Source organism: Leopardus geoffroyi, chromosome B1 (genome assembly GCF_018350155.1).
Source record: "Leopardus geoffroyi isolate Oge1 chromosome B1, O.geoffroyi_Oge1_pat1.0, whole genome shotgun sequence".
Taxonomy (NCBI): domain Eukaryota; kingdom Metazoa; phylum Chordata; class Mammalia; order Carnivora; family Felidae; genus Leopardus; species Leopardus geoffroyi.
In genome coordinates, this window is record NC_059327.1 from 60,152,916 (window position 1) to 60,164,305 (window position 11,390).

The following is an 11,390-nucleotide window of genomic DNA, read 5'->3' on the forward strand; positions in this document are numbered from 1 at the left end:
CAGACTTGCCATAATCATTTAATTAAATCTTGCTTTCAATAGATAGCCTTATGGTCAAACACATAAGTAAAATACACTTATTGCATTAAAGGTAAATTTACCCTCTCAATGTAGCTAACCCACTTAAACTACTTTAACTATTAAGGGTTATCTACCTCCTTAATTCTAGAAAGTAATTTTAAAGGATTACATATGATTATTTCTTACAGAAACGTAACTACTTTTCTATGATTCTTGCCTCTTGCTTGACTTACATTTAAATTTTCTCTATTAAAAAATTAAAAAAAAATTTTTAACGTTTTTATTCATTTTTTGAGACAGAGAGAAACAGAGAATGAGCAGGGAAGGGGCAGAGGGAGAGGGAGACACAGAATCCAAAACAGGTTCCAGGCTCCACCCTGTCAGTAGAGAGCCTGATGTGGGGCTCGAACCCATGAACCACGAGATCATGACCTGAGCTGAAGTTAGCTGCTTAACCAACTGAGGCAACCCAAATTTTCTTTATTTTTAATTGATATTAATGAATTACTGCAGTGGCTCTCAAAAACTGGTCACATATTTTTATCAATCATATAAGTTCAGATGTCATATATTGAATAGAAATTGCTCAGTGGAGGGCCTAAGAGTCTGTTTTTAAGAAGCAACCCAGTGAAAATTCATCCACACCATAAGAACTTCTGCTTTATTGCCTATAGAAGAACTTGTCTTTTGCTTGAGAACCCCAGACCCAAAGTAGAGATTAAACAGATGAACTTAACCTCAACTGGTGGTCTGTAAAGAGACCGAATTCTAATGCCTGGGCCATATATCTTAAGAAAAGAAATTATTGCTTTAAAATAAAATGACATTGATTATGTAAAAACCATTCAATGCTCAAAAATACTTAAAATGAATATTTCAGTCTCTTTAATCCATCTCTTTACTCTTTGATATTTTTATCTGTTCCAGAACCATGGCAAATCATCGAATTTCCTTAAAATCTTGTCATCACCATAACTTCTAATATTCCTTGAAATATGACTTAAATATTCTCTTAATGTTCCTTTGATAAATTGGCGTATAAGACTGTACACAATATACGGAATATAATACCATTTCCAAATAATTGTACTTGAATGAATGGAAAGGGACAATAGCTTTTTACAAATTAAATCATTTACCATGCTGGTCTAAATTACCTAAGGACTCCTATTTCTCTTTAGTGAAATGTAACTGCTGCATAATTAATAAAACAGTAATGATAAGTCTCAACTGCCAATGCGATCCTAAAATCTCATGATGAAATTAAGGTTTCTTAAGGCAACAGTGATGGCAACTGGACACATTTTAGATGCTCATTCAATATTTAATTTGAAAAACAAAATAAATAGAATTTTCTTGGAAATTGATACTTTTAAAATAAGTAAATAATATTATTTTTGTCCCAAAGTTAACCAAATAATTATGCTGTTATATTTTTTGCATAAAAAATTTGCAGTAAAAAATAAAAAGCTTCCTAAAAACTTTTTCTATGAGATAGATTTAAAAAATATCAACACAGAACACAATTATATATAATATCTAAGACCATGTGAAACGGCTATCTTTTAAAAATGAATATTTAGGGGCGCCTGGGTGGCGCAGTCGGTTAAGCGTCCGACTTCAGCCAGGTCACGATCTCGCGGTCCTTGAGTTCGAGCCCCGCGTCAGGCTCTGGGCTGATGGCTCGGAGCCTGGAGCCTGTTTCCGATTCTGTGTCTCCCTCTCTCTCTGCCCCTCCCCCGTTCATGCTCTGTCTCTCTCTGTCCCAAAAATAAATAAACGTTGAAAAAAAAAATTAAAAAAAAAAATAAAAAAAATAAAAATGAATATTTAGATAATCTGGGTTTTTGTAGTCTCTTCAAAAGTTTGTGGACTGTTAGAGCAGTTGGATTGAAATGTTTCCAACACGAAAACAAAATACATTGCTTAAATTCAACAGTCATTCAAAAATAAACTATTTTCTGAAGATATTATAGATTTAAAATAAAAATTAATTAGTTAATTTTTAGTTTCTTATAGAAGTACATATTGAGAAAAAATCTTAGACTTTGGTGAGAATTCAGTCAGGTTACTTATGAAACAAGAGCATCTAAATTGCCCTTATGGAATAATTACTTCAAAATTAGAATAGGATTGAGATTTAATAATATTATCTTCATTTAATAGTTATATTGAACATTCACTAATTAATAATTTAATGAAAAATAAATTATAACACCAATATTTTCTGATGAAAATGTCGAGAACCACATATGAAATTTTATAAATAAGGTTCAAATCTCAGGAGACTCAAGAAGTATTGAAATAGCCATTATACTTACATAATCTCCGCAGAACATTTTGATGATGGTGGTTAACTTCAGAGTGGATTAAAAGAGTTTTACTAAGTGATCAATTGCATAGACTTGCTTTCCTATGTAGCTAGAAAGAATTGAAGTTCACTGTTCAATCAAATTTATATGTCTACCATTCACCTCAGATTCTCAGGAAAGAAAACGTAGGGTCAATTCTGGATACAGCATGTCTCAAGATACAGTATTTACACTGAACTATCGGTCATAAGTGAGTAGGCAGAATTATTGCACAAAATAAATAGAACCCCAGTCCTGTGTTGATTTAAGAAACATACATTAGCCAACCAATGAAAGAAGTGTAATCTTTAGAAAAAGCAGATGACTTATGGAAAGGTAAGTTGATTAACCACAAAGTTAATGATTTATTTTCTGTGTTATCATTTTTAGATATTTTTTTAGGTACACTGGTCCCTAGCTTCATGTTTCAAACTGCTACTAGGTTCTTTGTGCATCTATACCATTCTTTAAGTATCTTTAACTACTATATATCTGGTCTTAAATTAAAAAAAAAAATGTATTTAGGTCAGAATTGAATACCCAGCAATAAGTCTTTGGAGAAACCATATGTATTCACCATTATTTTCACACTCCATATATATTTTTATTTTAATATTTAATTTTATTACATTTTAAGGAAACAATTTAAAAAATACCTTCAAATTCTAATATATTGTTAGGAAATATCTGTCCCTATAAGCTTCATCCATTATTCCAGACATCACAAAACTAATGTGTATTATATCATTTTACTGCCATTTAGTGAACAATATAGTGTTCCTTTAGGCTATAAGATTTTTAAAAGATTTTAAAAATGAATTACAGATAAATAATTTTTGGTTGAATGAACAGAAAATTACAATAAGTATCAACTAAGCAGCATCCATAACTACTTTCAATCTGATGTTATATATGGTTAAAGATCATTAAGCAGGATTTCTTAATGTAATGTATACCATGAGCAGAGAAATATCTGATGTCCACAGTATTCAATTCATAAGTCTGATTAATTTAGTAATATACTTGGTACCGTTTAAGATGTAAAGAAGCATGATGCCTGCTTTTGAAGATGTTGTAATCTGGTAAATAATTCTATGTACATGTTGTGTTTTCTCTGTGTATATTTAAAAAGCATATAGTAATTACTAAATAAGTTTATACTTGTACATATAGGATTCAAAATTTAAAACAAAAGAAAATGAGTTTTTCAACTAAAAGTATTTTCTTATGATTATTTTTAAAAGCTGTGTGATTTGTGGCTCTAATTAAGTGTGTCAGTGTGAAATGTGAATTGTGAAAATACTTGAGGCAAACATTTTCTCTAATATTATCAGATAACTGAGAGAAAACAGATTTGATAATATTTCTTAATTTCCTTTCAGATAATGATTATTTTACTTGTACTCATCATTACTTTATGACTTAGCTTTTTAAAAATGTATTCAATTAGGTGTGCCTGGGTGGCTTAGTCAATGAAGCATCTGACTGTTGATTTTGGCTCAGGTCATGATCTTATAGTTCATGAAATTGAACCCCACATTGGGCTCTGCATGATAGCGTGGAGTCTGCTTGGGATTTTCTCTCTCTCTCTCTCTAAATAAATGAACATGTAAAAAATATTTAAAAAATAAATAATGTTTTCAATTAAAACAATGATGTCTGGGATTTGCTTTATAACAGTTCATGCAAAAAAGGTATGGGAGTTATTAATTCTGTATGGCAAAATCTTGAAAGTTGTTGGGGAGATGGCAGTCCATTAGATAATTAGGTACTTCTACTTTATTATTTTTGAAAATTTTCATAATAGTTTGAGTTTGGCCTATTCACTCATTTATATGTAATTTGAGCACCTAATATAAAAACATTTAAAATATAAATATAATATATATATTATATATATATTTGCTTGAAACAGTTATTGTCAGCATTTATTACTTTGTATTTTTATATTTTTATTTTTATATTTTGTTTATATTTATATTTATATAAATTATATAATTTAATTATATAATTATTATAAATTAATATAAATTATAAATTCATAATAAATAAATAAATAATAAACATTTATATATAAATATAAATATAAATATATAAATATAAATAAATACATTTATATATAATTATATATAATATATATAATATATATAATATATATACATTTATATTTATATTTATTTATATTATTTATATTTATATTATATTTATATATAATATGTATTATATATTATATTTATATATATTTATAAATATTATTTATATTTATATATAAATATTTATATATATAAATATAAATATATATTATATATAATATAAATAATTTATATAAATATAAATATGAAGAAAATATAAAAAATAAAAATATAAAAATAGAAAGTAATAAATGCTAACAAGAACTGTTTCAAGCAAATTTACCTCTACACGTGAATTTAATTCTCACAACAACTCTATGGACTATGTATGTTTTCGTGAGGAGGATACTGAAGTACTGTGTAGTCAGAACACCTCCTAAGAAGTGGTACAGTGGAAATTTGAGCCTAGGCAGTCCAACATCAGAACCTATAACATCAGTCTCTGTGCTAATACCCATATTGTGTTAAGGAATAAAACAAGACAACTATTACATAGGACAAAATTAAAAAGCATATTTCTTGATTCAAAGGTATTTATATTTTGGTAGATGGGTAAAATTCATAGAATACAAGATGAGAATGCTAAGCGCCATAAGCAAGTTACCTAATACAGTTTGGGCAATTTCCCAATAAGCAAGTACATTAAGACATAGCATTTGAAGTGTGGCTTAGAAATTGAAGGCAAAAGCCTTCCGTTGGAGAAACCAAGGAACAAACACTCAGGGATAGAGAAGGGAGGTAGGAGGTCTCAAGTGTGTACTGTAATTGTCTTAATTCTAAATTTTACTTTGAATAGGTAGTTACATATGGCCTTTATCAACATTTTTTCCACTACATTTGAGCTAAAATTCAACCTAATAGGTACAAAGGAGAAATACTAACAGCATTCAATATCTTGGAATTAATATTGTCCCCTGGTCATAAATCAGCATATATTGGATCAGAAAGAAGATATGCTAAATCAGTCTAAAAAGACAGAATGACTCCTAGGCCAAGAAGACATGGTTGTAACCTCTAAAAGTTAATGATTAAAAAAATATTTGGATAAATCCAAAGGCAGGTGGATTAGTTAGAAAAGCATAGAAAAATCGGGTAAGTATTGGTAGTACCCACTAATTGCTTATGTTAGAGGTGCATCGGCCTGAATACCAGGTATGTTGTAGATTATATTATTGTTCACAATCATTCACTTTCTTCATTTCTGTTATATGCGTATACTTTTATCTACCTTTGATTTGGGGTTTAGCCATGTGGCTTGCTTTAACCAATGGAAAATGAGCAGGTGGTAGTATGGTATATCTGAGCACAGACTTTTAGATACATGGAGATTTTCTGCTGCTCTTTTCTGTTGCTTCTGCTCTCTTGCACCATAGCAAATCCACAATCTCTTAGACTTGGATGAACTAACTAATGCAATCCCAATGTTGGCAATATTTATCATGTTATTCTGGCTGGAAGCCTTTCAACATGAACCCTATGATTTTTTTTTTATTTTTGAAAACTATTCACCAGGCAATCTTCTAGATAAAATTTAAATTTCTGTGTAGTATGCCATGCCAAACAGTCATTTAATCCTTCTTTGGTCAAAATTTACATCATTCATTCAACTTATTAGTAAATATTTATTAGGCAACTAATACATGCCTAGAAGTACTAGGTGCTTGGGTTACTTCACTGAACGAGACAAAGATTCTTGCCTTGTGGTGCTTATATTTATTAATCAATAATTTGGAATTCTTATTTTATACATGATTCCAAAAAAGTGCTATTAATGTAAATTGTTTAATATAAATTTTTATATACTTATGTATAATAACACTGCCTCCTTGAACACCGCAAAATGTCTAAAACAGTTGAGACAAGGTGGCTTTATATAGAACAAATTTCTTTCCAGTAAGACAGTGGCCTTCAAACTGTTTCATCTCAATATTCCCTAATGAATTTTGAAAAACTGTACCTCCTTTTCCTCTTTAAAGGGGTCATATAAATACTTTTACTCAAAATTAGATAGTTGCAATTTACCTTTTTACTCATCTAAAAGCATCCAATGAAATCCAAATACCATAGCAATTCCATTCCCATTATCATATAAAACACATACAATAAGCTCTTATTCAAGAGTTGAATACTTAGCATCCTTCCTCTGCCACTCTGAACTCTGATTTCCATTCTACTTCCCTTTTAGATGTTTATCATGAGGTCATTTATGTTTGAATGTCTCTCGGAGAGGTCATTTTATTAGATTATGTGTATACTGGGGTGCCTGGGTGGCTTGGTCATTTAAGCATCCAGTTTGGGCTGAGGTCATGATCTCCTGGTTGGTGAGTTTGAGCCCTGCACCGGGCTTTCTGCTGTAAGCACAGAGCCTGGAGCCTGTTTCAGATCCTCTCTTTCCCTCTCTCTCTGCCCCTCCCCTGTTTGCATCCTCTCTCTGTCTCTCTCAAAATAAATAAGTAAATTTTAAATAAACAAATAAATAAATAAGTGTATACATTCTTTTTTTTTCTAAGCTAGCTTGTAAAGGTTTCCATTTTCCTTTAAGCCAATAGCTCTTTTCCAGTAATCTTTGTTATTTTCATAAACAAGCTTAAATTGTCTACAATTAACTGCATTCAGTTAGAAGTGTATTACTTGCTAAGTTTTGAAGGTGTAAAACTGAAACCATTATCAAGATTCAAATCATTACCATCACCCACAAAGGTGTTCCCAAATCTCTTTGTAGTTTCTCCCTCCATCCATCTCTTGCTCTAGGAAACCACTGATCTGTTTTATGCAACTATAGATTAGTTTGCTTTATCTAGGATTTCTTATAAATGGATTCATATTATATGTACTCTTTTTTGTCTGGATGTGTTTAATAGACTATTTTTGAGATTGATTCATAATGTATATACCATAATGTATATTCATAATGTAAACAGTTCATTCCTACTTATTGCTGAGTAATATTTTGTTGTATGGATATACTACATATTGTTTACCCATTCACCTGTTGATCACCTAGCTATTATATAAATAAGGATGCTTTTATGCCAACACTTCATATTATCACCTTTAAAAATTTTAATTATATAATTGTGTAGTTATATCACATTGTGCTTCTAATTCGCAATTCCCTTATAACTAAGAATATAGAGTATCTTTTCATATACTAAATGTCCACTTTTACATCTTCTTACATAAATTGTTCAAATCTTTTATCTATTTTCCAACTGAGTTGATGGTGTTAGTACTGAGTAGTAAGAGATCGTTGTACATTCTAGACACATATTGCTTATCATCTTTGATTCACAAATTCATGCTTTCAGTGTGTGCCTTGTCTTTTTATTTTTGAAATGGTGTCTTATGGGGGCACATGCGTGGCTCAGTCAGCTAAGCATCCAACTTCAGTTCAGGTCACGATCTCACAGTTCATGAGTTTGAGCCCTGCATTGGGCTCTGTGCTGACAGCTCAGAGCCTGGAGCCTGCTTTGGGTCTGTGTCTCCCTGTCTCTCTCTGTCCTCTCCCCCTCGTGCTTTATTTCTCTCTCTCTCTCTCTCAAAAATAAATAAACATTAAAAAAAAAAGAAATGGTGTCTTATGAATACAGAAGATTATTTATTTTTAAATTAATAAGTGGACAAAGTCCAATTAATAGTGTTTAAGTTTATGCTCTGTGTGTTTTAAAAGATTTTTGCTTATTCCAATGTCACAATGTTTCTTTTAGAAGTTGATAGTTATTTCTTACAAGATATATGATGTATTTTGTGTGGTATAAAGTAAGAGTCATGCTTTATTTTTTTCCCACAAAAACTCAGTTTTACAGCACCATTTGTTTAAATGATTTTTTTTCTCCATGAATTTGTCCTGGCATTTGAGTAAAAAATCGTTTTACCATATATGTATGGGTCTATTAGTGGACTTTACATTATGCTCCATTGACCTGATTTTCTTTCCTTTCACCAATATTACACTTTCTTAATTAATAACTAAGCTTTATAATAAGTGTGAAAATGAAGTAATGTGAATTTTCTAACTTTATTGATGTTCTTCTCTTCCTCTTCCGTTTTTAATTGCTTTGGCTCCTGTGAATTATTTCCATTATTTTATGAATCTTAAAACAGCTCATCAATTTCTTTTGATTGGGATTTTACTGAACTTATAGGTTAATTTTGAGGGGAAATGATCTCTATACAAGATTTAATTTCCTGATTCATGAATATAGTGTATTTCTCAATTTATTGAAGTCTACTTTTTTCATGAATATTTTTTGTTTTCAGTACATTAATTTTATCTGAAATACCTTGCATTTTCTGATTCCATTGAAAATCGTATTGTATTTGGTATTTTATTTTACAGTTATTTAGTATTAACAAATGAGACTGCCATTGATTTATGTATATTTACATTGCATTCTGTGGACCTTGCTAAGTTAATTTGTTAGTTTTTGCAGCTCTTTTGTAAATTTTTAGGGTATTCTACATAAACAGGCCAGTTTGAAGAAAAAAGATAGTTTTACCCTTTCTTTTCTGAACTGTATTTTTTTTTATTTTTTTATTTTTTTATTTTTTTTAACGTTTATTTATTTTTGAGACAGAGAGAGACAGAGCATGAACAAGGGAGGGTCAGAGAGAGAGAGAGGAAGACACAGAATCTGAAACAGGCTCCAGGCTCTGAGCTGCCAGCACAGAGCCCCACACGGGTCTTGAACTCGGGAACGGCGAGATCATGACCTGAGCCGAAGTCGGATGCTTAACCGACTGAGCCACCCAGGCGCCCCAGAACTGTATTTTTTAAAATTTATTTTTCTTTATTTTTTTGGCTAGGAACTTAGTGTAATTTTGAACAAATGGGAGAGCAGGCATTCTAGCCTTTATGTATCCTAGAGGGAAGTATTTAATTTTTATCTTAAGTGTATTATTAGCTATGGTCCTTAAAAGATACTTTTTCAGTTTGAGGGTGTCTCCTTCTATCCATAGTTGACTAAGAGGAACTTTTTTTCATTATGAATGATTTGTGGATTTTTAAATTTTCTTTTTCTGAAGGTATTAAAATAAATAAACTATTTCCTTTATTCTATCAATATGGTGAGTTATACTAATTTATTTTGAATGTTAAATTAACCTGTATTCCTAGAAAATAACTCTGCTAGGCCATAATGCATTATATTTCTAATATATTATTGAATTTGATTTGCTAATATTTTCTATAAAAATTACAACTAATATTTATAAAAATATGATATTGGTATTTTCTTTTTCATAATTGATTTGTCTAGCTTTGTTATCAGAAGAATAGTAACCTCATAAAAATCAGTTGTGAGGTGTTTCTTTTTCATCCAGTTTTAAAAGAATTTATGTAATATTAATATTTTTGTGTCTTTCTTTAGTATTTGGTTGATTTCACTAGTGAAACCAAACTTGTCTGGAGTTCTTCTTGGAAAATTTTATTTCTATTATGGACTTAATGTCAACAGCTATTCATATTTCTATTTCTTCTTATATCCAAATATTTATAATAGAGTCTTTGAGGTCTTCTCTTAAATTCATGTGTGGGCTCACTTAGAATTAGTTTCTACTGACTATCTACTGAATATGTGTCACATTTTGCTGTTTCTTTGAATGTCTAGTAATTTTTGTTTTAAATTTCCAGCTGCTCTTCCAATCCTAAACTCATTTCTGGTATTTTGACTACGTAACATGTTTTTTGTTTTTTGATTTTTGTTTTTTTTCCTGTCTGTTTGCATCATTGTAGCTGTGGGGTTTGAGAGAGCTAATAACCCAAAAGCCACAAACTTAGGCCTTAAACCCTAAACTAGGCCCTCAAATTCACATTTCTTATTGTTTAAGAACTGATTTTTGAAAGTAAAATTTCCTATGGCTCTGTCTGATTTTAGACGATATCTAGTATCTTTACATAGGTGACTTTTTGTTTTATCCAGTTATTATAACTGTCATCCATTATAATTATTATCTATCTACAATGATTGAGTCTATACAACCACGTTACTTGGACATCATTACTGGAAATTCTCCCTTTATACATCGGAATTTAATTTTTTTAAATCCTTTAAAAATTTTATTTATTTGCTTATTTTAAGTAATCTCTACACCCAATATGGGGCTCGAACTCATGACTCTGAGATCAAGAGTTGCATGCTCTACTGACTGAGCCAGGCAGGTACCCCAACCAAAAACTTGCTAGAACTGATACACAAATTCACCAAAGTCACAGGATACAAAATCTATGTACAGAAATCTGTTGCATTTCTATACAGTAATAATGAAGCAGCAAAAAGAGAATTCAAGGAATCAATCCCATTTACAAGTGTACCAAAAACCATAAGATACCTAGGAATAAACCTAACCAAAGAGGTAAAGGATCTATACTCTGAAAACTATAGAACACTTATGAAAGAAATTGAAGAGGACAAAAAGAAATGGAAAAACCTTCTATACTCATGGATTAGAAGACAAAACACTCTTAAAATATTTATATTACCCAAAGCAATCTACACTTTGAATGTAATCCCTATCAAAATACCACCATAATTTTTCACAGAGCTAGAACAAACAATCCTAAAATTTGTATGGAACCACAGAAGACCCCAAATACTCAAAGCAATCCTGAAAAAAAAAAAGAAATCTGAAGGCACCATGATTCCAGACTTCAAGCTATATCAGTCAGGAGGCTCTAGTCATCAAGACAGTATGGTACTTGCACAAAAACAGATCAATGGAACAGAACAGAAAACCCAGAAATAGATCCACAACTATATGGTCAGTTAATCTTTCACAAAGCAGGGAAGAGTATCCAATGGAGAAAAATCTGTTCAACAAATGGTGCTGAGAAAACTGGACAGAAACCTGCAGAAGAATGAAACTGCACTACTTTCTTACACCAACA

At 30.7% G+C, this 11,390-nt stretch overlaps 1 protein-coding gene across 1 annotated transcript in view; it reads right to left on the reverse strand.

Annotated features, from left to right (window-relative positions):
* The window catches only part of ANXA10 (annexin A10), a 98,966-nt gene extending 96,381 nt beyond the window's left edge, over window positions 1-2,585 (reverse strand). The window contains exon 1 of the mRNA XM_045463677.1: window positions 2,343-2,585. Coding sequence (XP_045319633.1) covers window positions 2,343-2,360 — 18 coding nt within the window. The 5' untranslated portion in view covers window positions 2,361-2,585. The remainder of the gene's footprint in view (window positions 1-2,342) is intronic.
* Window positions 2,586-11,390: the final 8,805 nt, after the last annotated feature.